Source organism: Leucopleurus acutus (genome assembly GCF_964270905.1).
Source record: "Leucopleurus acutus genome assembly, chromosome: 19".
NCBI lineage: Eukaryota > Metazoa > Chordata > Mammalia > Artiodactyla > Delphinidae > Leucopleurus > Leucopleurus acutus.
In genome coordinates, this window is record NC_139161.1 from 1,656,930 (window position 1) to 1,682,120 (window position 25,191).

Below are 25,191 nucleotides of genomic sequence, written 5' to 3' on the forward strand. Positions count from 1 at the left end.
ATGGTGATGATGGTGGTGGTGATAATGGTGGTGATGGTGATGATGGTGATGATGATGATGGTGATGGTGGTGATGATGATGATGGTGATGATGGTGATGATGATGGTGATGATGATGGTGGTGATGATGGTGGTGGTGATAATGGTGGTGATGGTGATGATGGTGATGATGATGGTGATGGTGGTGATGATGGTGGTGATGATGGTGGTGATGGTGATGATGGTGGTGATGATGGTGGTGATGATGGTGGTGATGATGGTGGTAATGGTGATGGTGATGATGATGATGGTGATGGTGGTGATGATGATGGTGATGGTGGTGATGACGGTGATGGTGATGATGGTGGTGGTGATAATGGTGGTGATGGTGATGATGGTGATGATGATGATGGTGATGGTGGTGATGATGATGATGGTGATGATGGTGATGATGATGGTGGTGATGATGGTGGTGGTGATAATGGTGGTGATGGTGATGGTGGTGATGATGGTGATGGTGATGATGGTGGTGGTGATAATGGTGGTGATGGTGATGATGGTGATGATGATGGTGGTGATGGTGGTGATGATGATGATGGTGATGATGGTGATGATGATGGTGGTGATGATGGTGGTGATGGTGATGATGGTGATGATGATGGTGGTGATGGTGATGGTAAGGATGATGGGGATGATGGTGGTGATGGTAATAATAATGATGGCTGTGATGACGATCACGGCAGCTAGCATTTACTGAGCACTTATATGCCAGGCATTTTCCTAAGCACTCTGCTCCCTAGCCCTCGTATTTCCACTCAACCCTCACAACAAAAGCAGTGTTTTCTCTAAAAGCCAAGCCTGAAAATGAATCCTGGTACCTTATGGCATAACTTCCATTCTAGCATCAGATATACACCACATGGGTAGAGAAACTCAAGCTGTTTACAATATGGCATTAGTGGAATTAAGATGGTGCCTAAGTATGTGGCAGGATAGAGAATATCATAGTAATTTAAATGTATCAATACTATTGTCCAAATACATACTATTTTTACACCATTTGAGATTCAGATGGACCCTGTGGGGCTACTGTTAGTGCATCAAAGCTGGCAGGAGCAGATACCAGTGGCTGGAGTCTAGAAGCAGACACACTTCCAAAACCTCAAAACTGGGTAGGGCTCCTTTCTACCAAACATGAGAATTTCCTGGTGCATCCCCCTCGACCCCCCAGGCCAGACAATTCTCCCCCACCTCTGTGCTCCGCTAGTGTGTTGCACACCACCCAGCCTATATCGCCTCCATGTACCCTTGTCAGCCCCTTGAGGGCAGAGAACACCTCGTCCATTTTTGCATCTGTGCCATGGGCTCTCACACAAAACAGGTGTTTAAAATACATTTGTGGATGGAGATTGAGAGGTACAAACTGCTAGGTATAAAAGAAATGATACTAGGATGTAACGTACAGCACAGGGAATATAGCCAGCGTTTTATCATAAGTTTAAGTGGAGTATAATCTATAAAAATATTGAATCACTGTTGTATACCTGAAACTAATATAATATTGTAAACCAACTATACTTTCATAATAAAAAATATATAGCATACACTTGTGGAACACATCCAGAAGTGAAGCCATGTGTCATCTCCCTTCCTTCAGAAGGGTAATGTGGAAGCACTCATCCGTCCGATAAGGAACGATAACCTACTTTGTTGACATGTCTGTGCCTCTCCTTTGACTGGGGATTCTTGTGTGTCTGACACTGAGAAGGTCTCCATCAATGCGTGCGCCACACCTACTATGCGTCTGCCACAGAGCACTGGGTACTCTGCAGGAGGATGACAGGCACATGAAGCAGACACGTCTCATGAGTGCGGAGTGGGCTGGTGAATCGTTGAGTCAAAGATGAACAAGACATACTCTGTGTCTTGAAGAATTCAAGGTGCATTTCAACTCTCCCACCACCCTACCACCATTTTGCTAGGTGTGTAACCTCAGCTCATACAGGGGTAACTAGGATGGAGGGCAAATACCTCCAGTTCCATGCTTCTCAAACTTTCCCACAGAAGTAGGCCAAACAGCAGGAGAACTGGGCAACCATGCTCTCCCAGGAGTCTGAGGGCAAAAGCCTGAGTCCGCCACAGCCAGGCATGAGATATCTTTGATGTCTCAGCTTTTATCTTAAAAAATGCATGTACAGCTTGCAGTCTAATTCGTAATATATTCATGATTATTTTAATGTGAAATTTAAAAAACTAACTTCCCTCCCGTTGCAAATCTTCAAGTAAAATTGATGGCCCAGGCTGGGTATGCTCCTGGAATTCACTGACTCTGGTTTGAGAAACATGGATCTGGTCCCAACCCCTCATTTCAAAAATTATGAAGCAGAGAGGTGAAGTGACTTGCTCAAGACCACATGGCTAGCGACAGAATGAGGACAAGAGCCTAAGAGGCCTTGTCCAAACCCAGGGCTCTTTCCACCCACCATCCATCCATCCATCCATCCATCCATCCATCCATCCATCCATCCATCCATCCATGTAATATGTTTATGCAGAATTCACTAGGTATAAAGCATCAGATTCCAAATAGTGAGTGAGATACGGTCCCTTCCCTCATGTCACTCAGTTTACAATGGTTCATCACCTGAAATTTCTGCTTGAGGCGCTCCCCCTGAGTTGGAGGACTCCAGCATTCTTCAAAGGAGAGATGAACAAAGCATCTCTGTAGCTGCTCTTCCAGAGTGTAAACTAGTCTATGACTGGGGAAGACGGGGAGAGTAATAGAATCCCTTTGCTAACATGTAACCAAGAGCCTCAAACCTCTTACAATGGCCTGGAAAGCCCGCGATGGCCTGCCTGCCCACCTCTTGGACCTCATCTTGTACCACTGCCCCTTTGTCTACCAGGCTCCTTTCATCTGGCCTTTCAGTCTGAGCCATTTCCCAGCTCTGGGCCTTTGCTCATGCAGCTCCCTCTGCCTGGAAAGTTCTTCCTGCCTCACCTGCACTCCTTCTACGGCCAAATCTTTTTCATCCTCTGCTTATCCGCCGCCACCTCAGAGAGTCCCCCTGAGTCCACACACGCCGCATCCTCCCTACTACGGCACTGTATGCATTAAAGCACATTCTGTGGGCTTTATCACATTTTTGTTTGAGTTGCCGATTACAAGGATGGCCTCAGTTCTTCAGCCCTCCGCCTCTCCCTGTCTTTTGCCAGGAAGAGGTAGAATCGATTTCCCCAGCCCTTGATTCTAGGCTGGATTTGTGACGTGCTTCGGTTATTAAGAGGAGGCACCAGTTCCAGGCCTTCATCTCAAGAATCTTATGTGCTTCCCCCGACTCCCTTGCAATTTTGCCATCCTCATAGGATCATGCCCAGGCCAGGCTGTTGAAGGATAAGAAACACGTGAGCAGAATCCTTCAACTCATCCCGGCCTAGGCTGCCACAGATCAACCCTCACCAGGCGTGGGAATGAGCCCCACCTAGATCAACAGAACCACAGAGATGACCCCATATGCATAAGCCATGAACACTTATTCTTCTATACCACTCTAGCTGTGTGTTTGTTTGTTACACAGCAGCAGCTACCTGATACACTTGGCTTCCTTATTTTTGTGTCAGTCCTGGACCATAAGCTCCATGAGGCAGGGAACATGTCTATTCACCAATGCCTGGCACATAATAGGTGCTCAGTTAATTTGCTGAGTGAGTCTTTTTGATGTAGAAGGTCGGGACCTGCTCATCCGCTTGCTTCATCTCTTTTGCATTCTTACACAGGTGTACAGGAGCAAACCCAGCTTCAGGAATTACCTTTAGGACTCCAAGGTCAGAGCTGGAACTATCCTGACCACCCCACCCCCCACCCCTGACCACAGGCTGGCCTAACCTAAAGCTATGGAGGAGGGAAGCACCAACATCTAGGTAATATCCCAGAGTACTATCTTTGACCCTGACTCATTTTGAAAATGTCACAGACCTCTAACCATCCCTCCTCCCATGAATGAAGACATCGGCCCCTTCGTCCTTTAACCAAAAAGATGCTCCATTTTACCTGGACTTCTCTGGAGGCCTCTGGCCTCAGTCCTTCATTCCTCCAAGCTACTAATTCCCCTGGCATCATGTAAAAGGGGGATGGGGAGGCGAAAGCGAAGGAGAGAGCCCGCCAACCCTCAAAACTTAGGACTAAGAACAAGCTCAAAAGAAATGTCTCTGCAGAGTTTCTCCAGGCAGGTGTGACAGAGGGGCCCCAGGAAAGGGCATCTACAGCGGAGCCCTGCAGCCAGCCCCTGGGTGGGGCGCCCCGTCCCGCTGCTTTAGAGGCAGAGTCTAAATTGGAGAGACGGGAGGAGGAGCTTCTGGACGCTACTGGAAACAAACATGCAGAACGACGCCCTGGGGGTAGTTAACCACGCCCTTCTCGCCAATGGCGGTTCCCGAAGCAGCTTTTCTCTCTGGTTCTCACCCCCAAGGACTCCGGAGGGTAAGACAGGCGATGTCACAGCAACGGAGTCAGGTGCAGCCCCCCTCTTCCCCCCTCCCCCGTGCCCGCCGGCCCCTTGGCGATCTGGAGGGATAGGAGGAAGCCCAAGACAGGGGTCCGAGGAATCGGGGGTGACCCCGACTGGCCCACCGCCCCCTGAATGGGGCGCAGAACCCTCTAGACTCTCCCCCACCCCCAGGAATAAATAAGTAACTGTGCATTTATTTGGGAGGCAGCTCTTTTCTGAGTTGGCTCCTGCGATCCAGTTTGCTCATGACCTGGGTGATGTCCACCGTGTTGGCCGCTTCCCGAGCCTTGGCTTCTTCTTCCAGCTGCCTGAGGATGACGGGGCTTGGGCTGGAGCGCAGGGTACGCCGCATGAACCGGAGGCTTGAGCTGAAAGGGAGGAGAGAACAGTGGCTGGTGGAGGGCCACGCGCTCCCCGAAGCGACACTGGCACACCTGGCGGGAGGTGAGGCCGGACTCCGGATTGGCCCCTTATCCCCGCGGGGAACCTCACGGGGGGCCCTCAGAGGCACATCCAGCCGTGGCTCTTTTCTCCCCGCTGGGAGGATGGGACCAGACTGAGGACCAGCTGCCATCATATCTTAGGCTTAGACGCGGCCAGGAAGACTCAGATGGTGCCAAGTACAGACTACCGTTCATGAGGTTTAGAAATCAACGAGGCATCTTATCTTCCTGGAGGCCCTTCCAGAAAGAAGCGGACAAGGAGGGTCTGGATACTGGAAACCCAGGGGCTCTGGCCCCTAGGGAGAATTGGAACGCTTGTTTTCAAAAGCCAAGGTTCTGGGGCTTCCCTGGTGGCGCGGTGGTTGAGAGTCCGCCTGCCGATGCGGGGGACACGGGTTCGTGCCCCGGTCCGGGAGGGTCCCACGTGCCGCGGAGCGGCTGGGCCCGTGAGCCATGGCCGCTGAGCCTGCGCGTCCGGAGCCTGTGCTCCGCAACGGGAGAGGCCACAACGGTGAGAGGCCCGCGTACCGCCAAAAAAAAAAAACAAACCCACAAAAGCCAAGGTTCTAAAAAGGAAGGAAAGAGCAGGGCCATCGAAGAGCGAGCCTGCACGGGCAGAGCAAGGGGACGGGTCCTGAAGAGGGCTGATGAGCAGGCGTGCGATGTGCGCCTGCACCAGACCCGGCGGACCCTTCCTCCAAAGCACTGTGCGCATGCGCGAGCCGTCAGCGCTCTCTCCCCCCCCCCCACCCACAAAAGCCAATCGTGGATCTCCGACCCCAAACTCTCCACCACGACCTCGGGAGCCACGACAAAGCTCTGAGTGAGGCAGGTGATGGAAAGCAGGCTTGGAAAATGAGCATTTCAGCAGCAAGGGGAGACTTAAAACCTAGGACCTCCCCAAATTTCAGGACCACGTAAGCCCCTGGAACTCTAGCATCCACTCTAGGGAGGAAGAGGGCTCCCCTACCCGTAAGTCAGGGCTCCCACCAGCCCTGCCTGCCTGGAGCTCCATTTAACTTGTTCTGGAAAAATTAAGTTTTGTGCGCTGTCTCACGCCTGAGAGTCACGGGGCAAACTCATACCCGCCCTGCCATCCCCACAGAGTTCCAGGCCAGGCTTCCCACGTCCCATGGGGGTGTTCTCACTCGCGGTAGCGGTGACAGCATCACCGGACAGCGGTACCCGACCTCACAGCCGAGCACTGCACCTGTGGTCTAGTGCCGCCCCAGCCAAGCACCCGGATGCCCCACAAAAGATCTCAGCTGATTTCTCAGGTCTGTGCCAACTTAAAAAACATCTGGAGAGAGACATGCGAAGCTCTCCTCCCTTCCCGCCAACTTAAAAAGCATCTGGAGAGAGACAGGCGAAGCTCTCCTCCCTTCCCCACTACTTCCTGGCAGAACTTCTGGAGCTATTATGACCCTTTCTTGTGGCTTAAAGAAAAGCTTTCAAGTCCCCAGGGACACTGAACTCCCTTCCTTACCCCGTGAACCTAGAAGAATAGCACCACAAAGACCTCCTTTCTCTCCTTTTCATAACAGGGCCATTATCCTCAAGAATGAAACCAAGTTGGGTTTTTTTTTTAAGCTCCTTTGACAAAGGCTCTGGTCCAACCACCCCTCTTTTGAATTGACTGGAGACTCTGGAAAAAGAGCCCAGCGTGGGCTGAGCTGGCAAACGGGGCGGGGAACATCTACTAAGGGGGGGCCGGGGGAGGGGCGGACAGGACAGGCGCTGGCGCTGGGAAAACCTCCGCCAAAGTCCTGCGTCTTTGTTCAAGCTGCCGTTTGGATACTCTTTTGAATCTTCAGTCCCTGTTGAGTTTTCTTTTTCCCCAAAAAAAGGAGCTCAAACTGCCCCTCAGAACATTTCATCCTTTGCCCAAGGGCTCTGCCAGATGGGATAGGCTCCATATCTCCAACGAGGAAGGTGAGAATGAATAAAGAAGGCCGTCCCCCCGGCTCAGCAAGAATACTTAGGGTTTCCCTGTACATTTTCCCTAAGAGTCTGTATTTTTCCTGGGGTGCAATCTGCTCTCCTCTCCATGGTCTTAGGCCATTACAAAGGACATTACCAGGATGCAGCTAAATTAATTTCCTACACATCAGTTTGGAGGCGGAGAAGCGTAGCAATTAAAAAGCCAATGAGATGCTTCCATCTGTAATAAAGGTCATTATCCCAGCTCATAATCAAAACTCTTTGAAACCAGTGTTAGGGAAACAGAAGTTATTGGCAGTAATTACTGTGTGCATCTCGCCAGCATGAGTTCAGAGCATGGTGAGGAATACTTCCCAGTCCCCAATATTTTCATCCAGCAAATATCTTGATAACAGCCGTGTGGCTGAAAGAGACCCTCCTTTCCCTGTACACAAAGCAGCAGGCCATGAGTGGCTGCAGCCCCTTCCACTTGCCTTCTCTTGGTCGTTTCCTGAGGTTCAACAGCTCTGGCCAGCATTTCCTTATAGACTGGGGATTTCAAGTAGCGGGCGTAAGAGTCCTAGCGGGAACAAGAGAAAAACAGTTATCATGAGAGGGAAAGTGTCACATCAAACAAATCCACTGGCCGTTTCCCCAGCCTCCCCTCGGCAGTGAGATTGCAAAGTGAAGAGGATTTGTATCCTTGTGTGCAAGGCATTCAGACGTGTGTCTAAAGCCACGGTGCTCACGTGTGGTCCCCATGCCGGCAGCAACCATTTCACCTGGCCACTTGCTAGAAATGCACATTCTCGGAGACCCGGGGAGTGGGACATGCTGCCGCCCCTCACGCTAGAGAACCCTGATCCACAGCCGCCCCCAAAGAATCTCGAGGGCTCTCCGGCGAAGTACGCACGAAACAGCAGACCCTTGCTTCCAACCTTGCCCACCCGCTACCTCCACTTCGAAGCCCACTCACAAGCCCTTCTCCCCTGAATTTCAGTAGAAAGGCAAGAGGATACCAAACCCAGTCCAACCTAAAACAGCCCCAGGCTCAGACTCCTCTTGTGTGGCTGTTTGCTGGGACCCTCGGCAGGTTCAGGGAAGCCGCCTCCTGAACGCCTGCTCCCCGCAAGCCGACTGCAAACTCTAGTCGTAACATCCATGGGACAAAGCCCACAGAAACATCTAGGAGAAGTTCTCAACGACCAATTGAGAATTTTTAAAAATTTATTGAAACGGTACCATTCTAAAGACTAAGCAGTAGCAGTCAAGGTCATGAGAACTGTGGACAGAAGACCTAAATAGACATTTCTCCAAAGAAGACACACAGATGGCCGACAGGGACATGAAAAGCTGCTCCACGTCGCTAATCATTAGAGAATGCAAATCAGAACCACCGTGAGGTATCACCTCACACCGGTCAGAATGGCCATCCTCAAAAAGTCTACAGATAACAAATGCTGGAGAGGGCGTGGAGAAAAGGGAACCCTCCTACACGGTGGGGGGAATGTACATTGGTGCAGCCACTATGTCATGACGGTCTATGCGACGACTGCAGAGTGAGAAGCCTTAAGAAGGCACGCAGGGGCTTCCCTGGTGGCACAGTGGTTGGGAGTCCACCTGCCAATGCAGGGGACACATGTTCGAGCCCTGGTCCGGGAAGATCCCACATGCCACGGAGCAACTAAATCCATGCGCCACAACTATTGAGCCTGCGTTCTGGAGCCCGCGAGCCACAACTACTGAGCCCACGTGCCACAACTACTGAGCCCACATGCCTAGAGCCCATGCTCTGCAACAGAGAAGCCACCGCAATGAGAAGCCCACGCACCGCAACGAAGAGTAGCTCCCGCTCGCAGCAACTGGAAAAAGCCTGCACGCAGTAACAAAGACCCAACACAGCCAAAAATAATAAATAAATTTAAAAAATAGATTTTAAAAAAACAAACAGGGCACACAGCCTCTGCAGGCAGCCCTCCCTGGCCAGAGGGCCCAGGAGCACAAGGAGGGGCCAGCCCAGCGGGCAGGAGGCAGAGACAGCTGACAGCCCTGCATCTAACACCGCAAAGCAGTAACCACGCATTCTCCCCCTTTTCCCCACATCTAAAGAACCCTCCCGGTACCTGGGGAGGGAAGCGCTTCCAGGCCTCCGCGCACCCTCACCGCGGCCGCGCCTACCTTCTTCATGAGCATGTAGATGTGGGTCTGCGCGGCGTCCAGCACGTAGCGGTGGGGATGCTTCAGCCCCTTGACTGTGATGTCCATGGTTTTGCCGTCTATGTTTATCCACCGCCTTGCCCCTGGGGCCAGAAACAGCCTGAGACGGGGAGGAAGACGTCAGCAAAAGTAGCCAGACCAGGTTAGTGAATGAAAATTTCACAGCTGCTTGGGAGCGAGGGATTGACAGTCGTGGGTTGGGTCCCCCGGGGTGAAGGTGGTCTTTTTAGGAGACACTAAAGCATTTGAACAGGCCATCAAGCAACATTTCCTAGAAGCAAGAAAACAGCCCTGCCAGCATCGGGAATGTGAACTTGTGTTTGGCTTTGGAATTCCCAACCTCTGGCAGAGAGAGAGCAAAAAGTGGGTGGGCTGACCCTCCCCCAGCTTTCTCCCAGGACCTCCAGCCTCCCGGAGCAGGGGTGAGGGGTCCACAGCGCGAGGTGAGGTGACTCATGGGCACGCGAGGCGTGGGGGGCCTCTATCCAGGCTCCGACCTCAAGCGTAACCGCGGGGGGGGGCAGCTGGGGTGCCGGGGGGAGACCTCCCCACCAATCTGGCTCATCCTCACTTGTAAATCTCCTCCGCTTTCTCCTTGACCTTGGACTGATCTCCGTACTTCAGATCCTCACAGGCTTCCCAGAATCCCAGATTCTCCCCTGTGCGGGGTGGGGGGGGGGAGGGGAGGGGGAGGGGGAGGGGAGGAGGGTCCACGGGGACAGCCGGACAGGAGTCCAGATGGGAGGGGAAGGGAGGAAAGAAGAGAAACGGGTCAGCTGGGGTACATCCCATCCTGGAGCAGCGACTACGGCGGGGGCGAGACCACACGTCCTCTGTCCAGGGCCCCGAGAGGCTTGTTACCCCGGTGAGCACACCTACGTGCTCCAGGGGGGCACGTGCCCTGTGTGTGCAGCCCACGTGTCTGCCGGGAACCTGCGCTTTCCCCCGGGGCACACAAGTCAGAGCTCAGATGAAGCGCCAGAGGCGGTCTCGTTCCTCTTCATCCAGGAGGTCGCACACCTTGCTTGGACAAGTGACATCTGATTAGGCTGGGACGCATGCGTCTCTGCTCTGTAGGTTTTCTCCGTGAAGGGTCCTGGTGACTTTGCGCCTGGTCGATGACGCACGTGACTCCCACCTCCTTTGTGCACAGAGAGCCCGTCTCTTAGGGCTCCTCGCGGGGCATATTCCAGCCAAAGACCCTCACGGAGACGCTGCCGAAGCAGCGATGCTGACGGGCTGGCTCTCAGGAAGGCCTGGTCACCTGAGCCGGAGAGTCTGCGCCTCTGGGCCCAGGAGGAAAGCCAGCTTCTGCCCCACCCCGTTTCCTTCCAACTTCTCTAACTGGAAGGGGGATTCTCCCAGCCCCCAGTAGTGGGAACGCCTCAGTGCGCCATCCCAGGTGGCCAGTTTTCGCCTGAGAAAATAAACGGGGTCAGTCCAATGGGAGAGCAAGAGCTTATGTGTGCATGTGTGTGTGTGTACATTGTGCGTGCACACGTGTCTGTGTATTCGCGTGTGTGCATGTGTGTGTGTGCCTGTGTGTGCATGTGGGGCAGGGGGAGGTGAATCACAGAATGCCACGGTGGGCGGAAATGGACCAGACCATCCCCTCCTCTCCATTCCCAGTATTCTCTGGAAGGCTCCCAGGTATTTTAGACTGGAAAAGTTTGCACGATCCTAAGCTAGTTGACCTCTGTCCCATAACTCCATAGAGATCCTTCCTCTTCAGCATGAAATTCAGGGTGCTCCTGGGACCGAGGTCACAAGCATGAGTAAACAGGCCAGCAGTGCTCTTAAGTGACAGCCATTGGTCTTACAGCAAGTGCCCTGTAGACCACCTTGCCCACGGCAAGATGGTTAATTGCTGAAGGGTAAAATTAAATGAGCAATTATTCACACTAGTCAAAAGGCGGAAACAACCCATACGTTCATCAGCAGATGAATGGATACACAAAATGTGGTACATACATACAATGAGTATTATTCAGCCTTAAAAAGGAAGGAAGTTCTGACATAGCTACAATGTGGACGAACCTTGCAGAGAGCGTGCACTGTGAAACAAGCCAGACACAGAAGGACGATTACAGTCTGATTCCATTTATATGTGGTTCCCAGAGTCGTCAAGTTCATTGAAACAGAAAGTAGAATGGTTCCCAAGAGCTGGCGGGGAGTGGAGGATTGGGGAGTTAGTGTTTAATGGGGGTAGAGTTTCGGTTTGGGAAGATAAAAAAGTTCCGGAGACCGATGGTGGTGACAGGTGCACAATGATGTTAACTTCACTGAACTCTACACTTAGAATGGTTAAAATGGTAAGTCTTACGTTATGAATATTTTACCAGGGTAAAAAAAAAAAAATTAAATGAGCACAGAAAAATGTGTACATGAATGTTCATAGCAGTACTACCCATAATAGCCAAAAAGTTGAAACAACCCAAATGTCCACCACCTGAGAAGTAGACAAACAAAATGTGGTATCTTCACAGAATGGAATATTATTTGGTCATGAAAAGGAATGAAGCATCGTTACATGCTCCAACGTGGCCGGACTTTGAAAATACTATGCTAAATGAAAGAGGACAGAAAGCCACATATGGTATGATTCCATTTATAGGAAATGTCCAGAACAGGCAAGTCCATGAAAATAGAAAGTAAATTAGTGGTTGCCTAGGGCTGGGGGTGTGGGCTGGGGAGTTGGGAGCAGAGGAAAACAGAGAAATAGGGAGTGACTTCTATGGGTCAGGGGTTTCTTTCTGAGGTGGTGAAAAGGTTCTGGAATTATATAGCGGTGATCGTTGTGCAACTCTGTGAATCTGCGACACAGCACTGAACGGCACACTTTAAAAGGGCATGTGAATGACACGGTCTGTGAATTTCTAGCATGTGAAGCATATCTCAATTTTTAAAATTTTAATTAAATGAACTGATTATTTACGTGTTCTGTTCGTACCGGAAGCCTCGGGAATCTCATCCCGAGATCACCAATAGCGCTCTTTTAATAACGCAGGGAAATCTTGGGGATGGATTCTTACCAACACTAAGTAACGCCTGGGTGGGATAAGCTCAGAGTGTAGTTTGTTAGCCGACCACTAGATGGCGCCGGATCCACTTATTCACCAGTGGCTTCCGGCCTGTTCTAAAAGCAGCTCCCTTTCCCATCCAACTGTTCTGGGCTTTATCACCTCGCGGCAGTTAGGCTTAATCAGAAAAAAGCGATGTTCAAGAATCCATCTTAGCATGTAATGTGTGCATCCGGCAGTCAAACAGGCTTATGGCAAGTCCTGTGGGATACCTTCAGGTGCACCCTCACAGACCAGTGGGTCCTGGGGAGCCAGGCCGTGTCAAGGCTCAAATGCGATGCTCCCCACGACTGGGGACTTGGAGAGAAATAAAGGAACCCCATAAAAGTAAACTTTTCAGGGAAGGTGGCGAAGCCCATGGAATGCTCCGCCTATAGGGAAGCTGGTCCCGTTCTGGCCTTTGCTTCTCCCAGGTGTCTCCCACTGCAGTGTATCTACGAGGCTGCAGGGGCCTCCGGACGGCTGGGGTATAAAATGTGGCCCCACCCATTCCATTCAAATCCTCCAAGGAAGCAGACCAGGAGCTGAGACGGTGGCTCTCGATCATGGCCGCATGTCAGAATCACCTGGGGAGTTTTCAAGACTTCAGAGATTCCGCCCCAAACCAATTAAAAAGGAACCTCTGGGGATGGGATCCAGGTGAACTGCATGGGCGGCCACGGCAGAGGAGCCCTGAGCTGAAGAGAACCAGGTACATGGCGGCAGCAGACCCGGGAGCTCGGGGGTGGGAGACCCAGGGATCAGGGTGAGCCGGTGAGGGCAGCCAGAGGGGGTGGAGCCTTGGAAACCTGAGTCGTGCCCACGTGGATTCTGTGAGCAAAGCGATTCCCCCGACTGCGGGTCCCCGGGAGCCAGTGGAGAGACCGGGTCCGGGATGGAGTCGGCCCAAGCAGAGCGATGCAAACACCTGCCGGGCGACCTCGGAGCCCCAGGCTGGACATTCAGGAGTACTCCTAAAAGCAAATGCTTTATTTAAAAACTCAGAGACCCACCACTGAATTCTTTCTTGAGAAAGTACTGGAAGCTCTGCCGGCCCTTGGGGTCTCGGATCAGCTCGCTGAAGTTGAAAGCCCATCGTTCCACCCGCATCCTGGTTGGGAATTCCACCCTGCAAGGACCACAGTTTGTAAATGCTCCGGTACTCAGGCCGCACCCAGGGGGCCTGCGTGCGGCGAGGGGGCTTCAGCCCCTGCTAACCTCCGCGAGTCCCCCGGCCCAGGGCGCGACCCAACCCTCCCCTCCTCCGTACCCGCACAAACAAGCCGAGTAACCCCTTGCTTGGAAAATGCAGCCTCGGACACGTCCCCTGGGCCTCGTCTCAGGATTTGCCCTCCCCAGCGGGGAGAAGGAGGCCCCCAGCAGAGAGCCTCACGCTAACCCTTCAGGGCAGAGGGACATGCACGCCTCCTCGAAGGCCTGTGGAGACCAGGGGGCCAGCCTGCCACACCAGACCAGAGAGAATCCCAGAACGGCCCCGGTGATGGGTGCTGCGGCCACGGCCACCCCCTCCACACCCCTTTCCCACGGAAACATCTGGTGACCCTTCCTGCCCTGCTTCAGGCCCCGTGCCCGCAGGCAGACACCCCACAGGCCCTGCTGGCCGTGCACCCTCTCCCAGAGCCTCCCCTACGACGCCAGGCCCACTCCACCGCCGCTCATTCTGAACACGCTTTGATCTCAGGAAGGACACGCGAGCCCAGCTAGCATGGGGTGGGTCTCACGGTCTAGAAAATCCAGAAAACTGTTGGCTTTTCTCCTATTCCTTATGGAATTCTCCGTAACCCAACACAGCCCCTGGGAAACAGAGGTTCCCAAGTCCCAGACACCACGTTGCCCACTGGTGCCACAGCTGAGACCATGACTGGGTACAAGTGATGTCTGTGGGATCTCGAGTCGGTCAGGCGAGCTTACGCGTCCCTAACGTCAGCGTGGAAACAATAAGGACCCCGGAATAACGGCTACCACTTACGGAGTCACCACCTGTGACGCACTGTGCTTTACACACACACACATCGCCGGGTCCCTAAGGGAACACGGCCAGCTGGATAACACTTCCAAGACGACGGAGGCTCAGAGAGGGTAAACCCTTGCCCGGGCCCACACAGTAAGAAGCAGGGCCCGGCATCAAACGGGTGTGCCAAGTTCAGCGGACAGCAGAACCCCCTGGGAGACTCATTAAAACACGGGCTGCTGGGCGCCACCCCCCAACTTCCTGACTCAGGCTCGGGTGCGGCCCCAGAGCTTGCATCTCCCACGAGCGCCTGGAGGACCTTGATGCAGCCGGCCCATGGCCAACCCTGGGAGCGGACGCTCCGAGCCGGTCTTGTGAACCCTCGCTGCTCACTGAAATCAGTGGGCTAATGGGGCTCAGGAGGCAAGCCAGCCAATTAACCAGAGGCTTTGGGGATAAGGGCTGGGTACTGGGTTTCTGTCTGCTATGTTTTGTTTGTTTGGCCGCACTGCACGGCAATGTGGGATCTTAGTTCCCAGACCAAGGTTTGAACCCGCGTCCCCAGCACTGGAAGCGTGGAGTCTTTACCACTGGACCACCAGGAAAGTCCCTGTTTTTGTTTTTTTTTAAGCTTCCCAGGTAATGTTAATATCGTTCTAAAATCTAAACCATTAGGAAGAAGGCCTCCCGCTTTTGGGGGGCGGGGCTCATCTGGCATCCGCCCAGTACCCTCCGATCAAGGGCTCCTACATAAGCATCACCTCTTTTCTTCACCAGCAAATCTCTACCTCGAGCTTCCATACTCTCCATTGCACGTAGCCTCCGGCAGCACCCACGCCTCCTTCCCAAACCCTCTCAGGACGGTCCCTGTCCTGGCCAGGTGGCCCTGCCTTTTCCCCCACAAGAGCCGACTTCTGCACGTCCTTGTGCACAGGGAGGTGCAGCCTGCCTCTCCCTGATAACTGCGCGAGAGACACAAGCTCCAGAAAACCGTCCGAATAACTAGAGGGCCCGGAAGACTCCCCAGAAGATGGTTCTAGAGTCTTGGGCTCTGCGGTTGACCCCCGACTCCAGGTGAGCGCCCTCCTTCACCTGTCCGCTACCCATAGCAGGCTACGCGGAGGGGTGAAAGGCCTCCGCAGCTACGCCTGCTCACCTGGCTGGATCTGTGCCACCTGGGTGTTCCTCACGCCTTAGGCGGTGATGGCCTTGGCGTTGACCCCGCTGGGCATGCACCTGACGCTCTCTGTTCTTCCAGCCCCCACCCCACCCCACATGCTCCTTCCAGCCCCTTCTGCCCCTCCTGCTCCAGCTTTCCCTGAGCTGTCCCCCTCTTCTTGCCCCCTATGTTAGCTTGGGCTTTGCCCCCCTGCATCTTGGCCTCTGCCCCCTCTTCCAGACGACAGATTTATGCCGGCACAGGTAGCAGCAACAACTGTTCAAATTTCATAAACAGCAAAGGAGTGAGTGGTGCAATCCCCAAGGCAGCTTTAGGGCTCTGCCTTCCAGGAACTTATTTTTAGTCTAGTCAGAAGTCAAAAGTGCAAAGCCATGAAGATGATTGTTTTCTTTTCAGAAACGATCTATGGGCTTCCCTGGTGGCGCAGTGGTTGAGAGTCCGCCTGCCGATGCAGGGGACGCGGGTTCGTGCCCCGGTCCGGGAGGATCCCACATGCCGCGGAGCAGCTGGGCCCGTGAGCCATGGCCGCTGAGCCTGCGCGTCCGGAGCCTGTGCTCCGCAGCGGGAGAGGCCCGCGTACCGCAAAAAAAAAAACGATCTATGTATTGTTAAAGCAGAGTTACCACTTGACCCAGCAGTTCCATACTCCAGAGAAATGCAAAACATATGTCCACATAAAAACTAGCACACGAATGTTCACAGCAGCATTATTCACAATCGCTAAATGGCAGAGACAAGCCAAATGTCCCTCAGCTGATGGATGGATAAACGAGATGTGGCGTGTGCAGGTACATTAATATTTTTCAGCCATAACTCGGGACTGAGTATGAATACCTGCTTCAGCATGGATAAACTTTGAAGGCATTATGCTAAGTGAAAAAAGCTAATCACAAAAGACCACAGATTGTGTGATTCCGTTGATGTGAATGTCCGTAATAGGCAAACCTGTAGGGACAGAAGGTTTAGCGGTTGCCTAGGACTGGAGGGTTTGGGGGGAGGGGGATTTGGAGGGTAAGAGCTAAAGGGGAGGGGTTTCCTATTTGGGTGATGAAAATATTTTAAAATTGTGGTGATGGCTGTACAAGTCTACGAATATAGTAAAAACCGCTGGACTGTACACTTCAAGTGGGTGAATTATACGGTGTGTGAATTCTAACTCAAAAAGTTACTTTTAAAAGGACCCCGATATCTCGAATACATACAGTTTGGCATTTAAATCCCAGAACTGGGTGTCATCCGTGACCCAAGGATTGCTAGGAAGGCAGCCCGACATGATGGCGTCGTTGGACGAAAACTGCTCACTGTACTTGACGATCCTGAAAAGCAAACGGAAAGCGATTCCCTAGAAGTTCAACACCCCAGAGACCAAATCAACAGTCAGGTTGATCGACCAGCCTGCCCTCCTTCAACTTGACGGATTTAGTTACATACTTGTTACTGTCTTCTTAGAAAAACGCTCTAACAGCCCTCGGGATTGGCAGGTGTTAAACAAGATCTGTCCTATTCTAGTTGTGAAGTGAAACGTCGTCTCCCAAACCAGTTCTTTGTGACTTCTCCGTACGTATTTCACTAAAATACAGCCTCTTTACATCTGATCATGAGTTTTCAAAATGCAAAGCTGACTCTTTGCACGTGTTCAAACAGGTGTCTTGGCACCATCTTGGAAGCACAAGGTCGCCACGGACTCGGTGAGATTCTGTTGTGCCACCCTGGGGTCCACCCTTGGTCAAATAATGCCTGCATTTGGGAACTCAGACCCAGTATTCACAGCGGTGGTCTCACTGAGACAAACGTGGGCAAGAGCTAATTCCTCCTGGTCGGGTTAGACCTTCTGAGTCAACACGTGTCCTGGTATCTGGCAGTTTGGAAAAAACCTGGCATGCCTTCACCCTACAGGTGGGGATTGCATCCGTAGTATACACGTAAGGCACCTGCCACGAAGTCTGCCCACAGCCATGAGAGTTTGATAGAGCAGGACCATGCCCGAGAGATACACCAGAGCTCTCGGTTTATAGTTCCGTGCAGAACTCAAGCCCCTGGGCTCCATTTCCCCCACGACCTTCTTATTCTTATCAGACCCTTACAGTGGAGCAGCTGAAGGGAAGGGGAAAAAATGCATCCACAGGTCCAAACACTATAATGATGTCAAAATTATGGTAATGAGGCTCTGAGACAAAGAAAAATTGGAAAGTGGGCCTACGAGGTATCCAGTGTAGCCTCTGAACCGCCTCTAATGGACTTTCTATTTGGTTCCATGAAACTGGGTTTCTGGAACATCAGAGCAGATGGGTCTGGCTTTATCACAGAACAATAAGCATCATTAGAATCCGAAGTGAGCGCCCACTGAGTACCCGCGTGCAGACCCATCTGACTCAGCTGCCGCAGACAGAAGTCACTGCAAAAGGTGGGTGAGGTCAGGGCACGTATTTTCGGGCAGGCGGTAGTTTTGAAAACTACGGGTTTGGGAGGATGTCAAAAGATATTCGGAGATTTTGACAAGAGCCTAACCCTAACCGCACTGGAACAAAGGCACTGGACAAAACACAGTATCTCCCACCCCGATCGGTACCTGTGGGCAGAATAAATGACTAGTCATGTCGTGTGTCCCCGGAAATCATCCAAGTCCATTTTCAAGTGTGCAGAAAAATTGCAGAGCTAGAAAGGTGCGCCTCCAAGGAATTCCACATTTTGAAAGGGTAATTGCTTACATTTGGGGGGCACTAAACCTTTTCATGTCTTCCAAATAATGCCCTCTGGGAGACTGGATCCAAGTAGCCTGAACGTTCAAGGATCAAACATAAATTTCCAGTTTCTCCCAACGGGATTTTAACTCAAACATTAACAACGGACACTTCTCAGTACATTGAACACAGAATCCAGCCGGTGAACTTCTGACTCTTCCCACTTTCCCATCCACACAGACAGGCTTGTCTGGGGCCTCAGCCAGCCCTGATCTTGCCTAGCCCGAGACCTGAAGACTAGCGCTGAGCGAAGAACCAGGAACTAAACCCCCAAGAGACTGCTTTTGTCCCCGTGAGTCCCTCAGGCTCTTACGTCAACCTATGACTCGTCAAGTTCGCCTTGAGGCAGTCCCCCTCCTAACTATTGTGCAAACCCCACCAAGACCAGCAAAGCAGGGACGTACCCGCCAAGGGACACGGAAGACTTCACCGTGGACCTCAGCAAGGCCTGTCGGTAATACATGATCTGGAAGAGAAACAGTTGTTAGATGTCCAACTGCCGCACGGGGGTGTCGCCAACGCCGACACGTACGTATGGCTCCAGACCAGGAGCCATGTCCCCATCAAAGCACCCCATTCCGTTCCCTCAAGCCGGCCACCCCAGGACCAGCAGGGCTCAGGTCTGCAGCAGACGGGTGGCCCCCAACTCCAAATGAGGAGCCTCCTCCACTCATCTCATCGTGTGTTAGTCTCGGAAAAGGCACCAACTGGGAAAAAAAAAGTTCTAAGGTGCGTTAAAGTGAGACATGGGAATAGACACAGCAGCTTAGCTTTTCCCCCAAATGCCTCTGACTCACAGAAGCAGATCTAACTAACCTCACGGCCAACCCTTCCCAGGGCTCTCTGTCTTGCATCCCGGATACAAGATTTGCCAACACAGGTCGCCTGTCACCCTGGACAGACGCTGAGCGGCCCTGTCACCGTAGCAGCAGGGACCAGGGTGGAGGCATCCGCTCCACGCCCCCCAGTTCTGTGCCTCCGGAGGGCATCTCGCACCCTGAGCCTCAGCGGCAGCCCCAGCCAGATCTACATGAGATGCTTTGGCTTCTGTGCCGTCCGTTAATTGGGAAACAGCTGTTTGAACGTTACACATGGTTTTCATTTCATCACTGAGTGCAGAGCATGAAGCCAAAGTACATATGATTTGTAAGAGGATTAAAAATCAGATTCCCTTGAAACTGGGAGACTAATTACCTCTTTTCTGACAGAAACCACTGTCTGTTTCTGTAAAACAAAGAAGCAAAAACCATTAAACAGATGTCATGAAATCATTACAGTCCAATTACCCATTTGAAAAACAAAAACCCTTCCCCAAGAGAAAACTGCCTGTCTCTTTTGACTTGAAGGATAGAATTTCCCCATCACCAGCCCTTCCACCCTATTCTACACAACTTCTAGAGAAGAAGGCCGGCTAAGAGGTTTGCTGAGGGAAGGGGATGCTTTACCACTGTAACTTTATCCTACTCTCCTAAAAGCCAAGATGAGTTCAAGACAGAGCTCGGGACTGCTCCCAACCCGGCGTAGCGCCTACAGAACATCTGAAATGGAACAGGGGGCGGGGGGGGAAACTAGCCACTTGACCAATACCATATGTTGCGGGGGGAAAGCCACGCTGTCAAAAACAAAGCACACAATTAAAAGACTCAAGAGAAGCCTCCGCTGCAAGCTGAGTCCAAGAGCTGAGCTGTGACATGGAAGAGCTCACACCGGGCCCTGTCCTCTCTGAAGCCGCTGAAGCAAGTTTGCGTCCCCTCTCTGGACTTTTCGAGTCATACCCGAGGAAGGATGGCTCCAAGAGGGGCGCCACGTTTAGGGTCTTGGAAGCTCCCGGAAACCATTCAGACCCGTCTCCTACTAAACTCTCCTACCATCTGACATGCTTCCCTGGTACCACTTGTCTGCCCCATGCAAATCTTGGAGGCTGGGCACGGTGGGTGATGCCAATTCAGTTTTCCTAGGTCTGGTCCAGGGGCTGCCTGGAGCTGACTCTTACACTTCAAGCTGAGCATCTAATTGCTGGCTGCTAAAACCCGTGCTGCTGAGTGCAGCCAGGTTTGCGCTTGAAATAGAGTCAGAAGTCCAAGGAGGACACGATCTCCCTTAGCCAGTTAGTAAAATAAGTACTGGCCCAGAGCCCATTAACGAGGAATGAAGGAAGGTCTGAGCTGGAACGTCATGCGCAAGTCTCTCCTTTCTAATCCACGCTGGGTTTCATTTTGCATCATTAGATTGTTTTTATGGGCTTGCTTTTCGCAGGAAATCCTTCTTCCTGGGTGGGGTAGGGAGAGTTAACTCAGAAAGGTAATGCTCAGGTAGGCCTCTCTAATCTGCCACCCCTTCCCAAACTTCCTTCTTCATAGCACTGATCACAAGTATAATTAGATATTTGTTTGTGTGACTCTTTGTTTAATCTATGTCTCACCCATTAAGAGCAGGAAGACCATGTTTATCTTCCTGAGCATAATGTATGGCACAGAGTAGATGCTCATTAAATGCCAAACAAATGATGACTGCAGTGTGCTTGGAGGCCTAGAAAAATGGAGATGTATTTTAAGGTTAACAATATTTTTCCACTTAAAAAATTGAGAACACTCCCCAAATATTTTGGCAATCACACTGATTATCTGTTCCAATTCTCTAACAGCCCTAACATAGGGCTGTTTTAGAAGACACATGTTTCAGGTAGAAAAGAACCCTGGGGTCAGAGTAGGGAAGCTGGACTTTTGTGTAACAATAACCACCAAGCAATAGTACAAAGCAATTTACACCTCTCTGAGCCCTTACAGAGTTTGAGGGAGAAAGGTTTTATTTTTCTGATTTTCAGCTGAGGAAACCAAGGCCCTGAGATCTCCTGGTCAGTAACCGGCTGAGGCAGGATTCAAACCCAGATCTGCCCTTTGCAAAGCCAAGGAGTGATCCAGGAAAGACAGAAAATGATCTGCTCTCTTCACCCCACCAATGCCTTCCTCCTTGCCCTGAAGCTGAGGATACCGCCGAAGGAAATGTCTTCTCTGTCCGGCTATTTAGTTTAAAATTAAAACAAAACAGAGTGCTAGGGCCCCAATCACAAGAGGAAGCACACACACAGAAGACACTCTGTAAGTAACACTGGTGATGGTAAAACACACTCCCAGCTAGAAGGGAAATAAGATCTGGGGACCTAAAGCACAGCACGGTGACTATAATTAACGATACTTGTGAGTTGGTCAGAAAGTAGAGCTTAACCGTTATCACCACAAAAATCGCAATTACGTCAGGGGATGAAGGTGTTACCTCACCTTATTGGCAGTAATCATCCTGCAATATCTACATGCATCCAGTCACACACTGTACACCTGAAACCTACATATGTTTTGTGCCAATGATACTTCCGTGAAGCTGGAGTCCGGAAACACGAGCACTGGTATAAAGACGGCGACTGTACTATAAAGCAGGTACCACCGTAAACACCCTCCTTTGAAGCGCCCAGGCCCCAGGATGAGCCGTCCTGTGGGCCACTGGCCTCTGGCCTCGGGGACCCTGCGTGGACGAACACAGACAAGACAGGCAGACTCTCAGCCTGTCCGATGGGCTCTGGGCTCCCCGGGGAGCTGTCCTTGCAAACCGGTCACCAGCACACCCATTTCTAGTCTACTTAGCGTGGTCTGACTTCAGCTTAATACCTTTATTTCTGGGGTCATTATCTCAAGCTTCAGGGTTTTTAAATTTTTATATTTTAATTCCCTTCTGGACTTCGCTGTCCTTTTAGGGCTCTGTGTCGAAGGTGTGGTTTGCTGTGGGTTTTCTTGAGTCCGCAAATTACCAGCTATCTCCTGGGAATCAGACTGCAGTGGATTTGATTGAGTCTAAGAGTTTGCCCACCTCCACCCTGGATTGTCCGTGTGGATTTCAGCATTTCTAAAAACAGCCGTCCAGGGACTTCCCTGGTAGTGCGGTGGTTAAGACTCTGCACTCCCAATGAAGGGGGCCTGGGTTCGATCCCTGGTCAGGGAACTAGATCCCACATGCATGCCTCAACTAAGAGTTCGCATGCTACAACTAAGGAGCCCGCAAGCCATGACTAAGGAGCCCACCTGCCGCAACTAAAGACCCAGTGCAACCAAATAAATACTAAAAAAAAAAAAAAAAAAAAAAAGCTGTACATAGGATCTGCGCCCTGTGGATTGACATATAGGGTATCTCTGTGCTTTTAGGAGTGCACGTGTATCTGGGAAGTGAGGGAGACGGTTCCAGACTTTTCTGAAAGACGGAGAGAGAATTTGATGGGGTGGGAGTTGTTATAAGAAAGAGTATCGACTTTGGGGTCAGAGAGGTCAAAATCCCTGTTCTGTCACTAATCAGTGACCTGACTTTGGATGACATATTTGGCATCTCAAAGCCTCTGTTTTCTCGTTCGTAAAAGGGAAGAGAAAAGGGGGGAGTAAATGACAGAATCCTTAAGTGACTGGCATAAGGCGGGGACTCAACGTACCCTGGCTACTGATCAGGGTTCAGATACTGCTGCTGAGAAGATTCAGGGTGTGGCATTAGCCCCAATTACGAGATAAAATACAGGATGCCCAGGCAATATTGGGGACATATTCACGCCAACAAAAGTTATTCGCTGCTTATGTGAAATTTAAATTTAACTGGGCATCCTGTATCTTACTTGCTAAACCTCACAACCTACTTTCAATATGATTATCACCTAGCCAAAGGCCATAAGAAACATTAAAGTGCAGCTATTAAAAAATACACGGGCTTCCCTGGTGGCGCAGTGGTTGGGAGTCCGCCTGCCAATGCAGGGGACGTGGGTTCGTGCCCCGGTCCGGGAACATCCCACATGGCGCGGAGCGGCTGGGCCCGTGAGCCATGGCCGCTGAGCCTGCGCGTCCGGAGCCTGTGCTCCGCAACGGGAGAGGCCACAGCAGTGAGAGGTCCACGTACCGCAAAAAAAAAAAAAAAAAAAATACACACACACACACTTCTAAGCGATTCAAAGAAAGCCACCTCATGGTAAAAGAAGAAATAAACATTGGTCGCGCCGTGGAAGGCACGTGGAAGGACGCACAACCCCAGCTTTCTCGGCAGCTGGTCCACCTGGGATGAACTCACTTCTTTATCCTTCATCCCAGTGACAGGTGTCGCTACAGCAGGAACACTCGCCTAAGGGACTGTCAAATACTCTGCATTCTCGGGGTTCTGACTTCGGACTTTTCACTCGCAGAGCTGCCCACATAGGGACGCATCCAGATCTTGTTTACACAGCTCTGCAGCCAGCTTGCCGGCCCTGAAACCCAGATGCAGGCTGCAGACGACTGTCACAGGGCAGGAGGGCTCAAGGCCGTGCCCTGGGAGACCCTGGGGTGACAGTGGACAGAGGCGCGGCAGCCCCAGACAGGGGTGGGCAGGGACCCTGGGGTCAGGCAGCCAGGCGGGAATCTGTGCAAACAGGGCTGAGAGCCCAACAAGCCATGGAGTGAAACACAAGGCGGGGAGAACCACAGGGAACCGGGGAACACAGGCCTGGAGAGCAGAGAACGGGTCAAAGGCCAGAAACCAGGAAATCCGGGAACGGAGGCCGTTAACGCAAAGCAGACACAGGAAAGAGATGGGGGCAGCCAGCCGGCCAAGGAGCCGAGAATCCGAGGCTGTGAGCCTCCGAACGAGGTCTGTCCTGCCATGTCCTTCCCGATCAGGCTGGGGGGGGGGGGGGGGGTGTGACCACAGAGCTTCCAGAGCCCGAGGCAAGATGAAAGCGCCCGGCCCCTGGTCCGAAAAAGTGGTAAGAATTCTAAGACAGCAGAACATCAAGGCAGGTGCGGGCCTGCTGAGCGTGGAGCTGGGGGGCCTGAGCACAGGCCGTCTGCTCCTGAAAGGGGCCCTGGGTGCAGGACCGAAGGGTGCGGTCGGGGAGCAGAGGTGGTACCCGGAGGACCTAAATGTCCCCCGGGCGGGCCCAGCCTGGGCAAACGGCTCAATCTGTCTGTTTCCGTTTTGTCCTCTGAAGAAGGGGACTTATATAAGCCTCGCTTCCCAAGCTGCTGGGAGAAGGTAATAAAATCCAGCAGAGCTTCTAGAAGCTGCGCGACGGACATCAGGGCCCGTCAGCAGGACACGGAGTGGGCTCAGGGGCCCGTCCGCTGGGGCGCAAACCCCAGCTCCACCGCCTCCGAGACGTGTGACTCGGGTACGTTGCCTGGTCCCTCGGCCTGTCTCAACTGTGGAGCAGAGATGCTAAAGCTTCTACCTCGTGAGCTGCTGAACCTGCACAGAGCCCCGACCGGGGTGAAGCGGCCGGCCCCGTGGCCGGCACACAGGGAGCTGTGGGCAAGCCTCAGCCCTGCCCCTGCCACCACCGGTCTCGCAGGAGCCCCAGGAGGACAGCCGTTTGTCCCCAGCTGGGCGAATACATGGCGGGAGGGGTTATTGCTCGCGGAGGGCTCCAGGCGGGGGCTCTGCAGAGCACAGTACTTAATACTGTGCAGCCACACTTCTGTCCTTCGCCCCAAGGCCGGTGTGGCCGCCGGTGTAAACAGTGCTGTTCTCCGCAGCCACTGGGCGCACCAGGCAGGGGTGTGGACACTGGTGTGTGCCTGCCTCCCCCCACCCCCAGCCAGGGCAGCAGGATGAGAGGAGACAAGGACAAGAAGGAAACTGGCGAGGGACAGTCCCCCAAGCAGGCGTCCAGACCCCACAAATGCTCTCTGGCAGCAGGGAGACAGTTGTAATGACAGTGAAAGCTGCAGTGTACACGTCGGATCCCGTTCTAGACACTTCACATAAATGACCTCGCTGAGGCCCCTGAAGAAGGAACTACTCTTATTCCCATTTTATAGATGAGGAAACTGAGACCTTGAGCTCAAGAGCTTGTCCAAGGTCACAGCTCCAGGCGGTGGCGGAGCTGTAGTCACTCTGGTGTCAGAGCTCCCTCGAGCACACGGCACTGGCCCTCGTCACAAAACGACCCTGGTGACCCTGTCGGGGTCGGGGAGGGAAGGCCAGCCCCGGGCACTGCTGCCCACAGCAGGCTGGGGCCCAGCCACCACTCAGCCCCTCCCTGCAGGGCCAAATCCTCTGAGATAACGGGAAGGTGGCCCCCCACCTCCAGGCATCAGGACTGAGAGAGGACACGCTCCCTGTGTGTCACCCTGACTCTGGCTGGCTCCTCCCAGCGGCCAGTGGCCATCAGCT

The 25,191-nt window shown here is 52.5% G+C and overlaps 1 protein-coding gene across 1 annotated transcript in view; it reads right to left on the reverse strand.

Moving 5' to 3' along the window:
• Positions 1–4,679: 4,679 nt before the first annotated feature.
• Positions 4,680–25,191, reverse strand: part of RGS9 (regulator of G protein signaling 9) — a gene marked incomplete at both ends in the record, with an annotated part of 53,891 nt that continues 33,379 nt past the window's right edge. Inside the window, 8 exons of the mRNA XM_082860888.1 lie at positions 4,680–4,854; positions 7,344–7,429; positions 9,028–9,166; positions 9,638–9,725; positions 13,139–13,254; positions 16,480–16,593; positions 18,423–18,484; positions 19,213–19,242. Coding sequence (XP_082717014.1) covers positions 4,680–4,854; positions 7,344–7,429; positions 9,028–9,166; positions 9,638–9,725; positions 13,139–13,254; positions 16,480–16,593; positions 18,423–18,484; positions 19,213–19,242 — 810 coding nt within the window. The remainder of the gene's footprint in view (positions 4,855–7,343; positions 7,430–9,027; positions 9,167–9,637; positions 9,726–13,138; positions 13,255–16,479; positions 16,594–18,422; positions 18,485–19,212; positions 19,243–25,191) is intronic.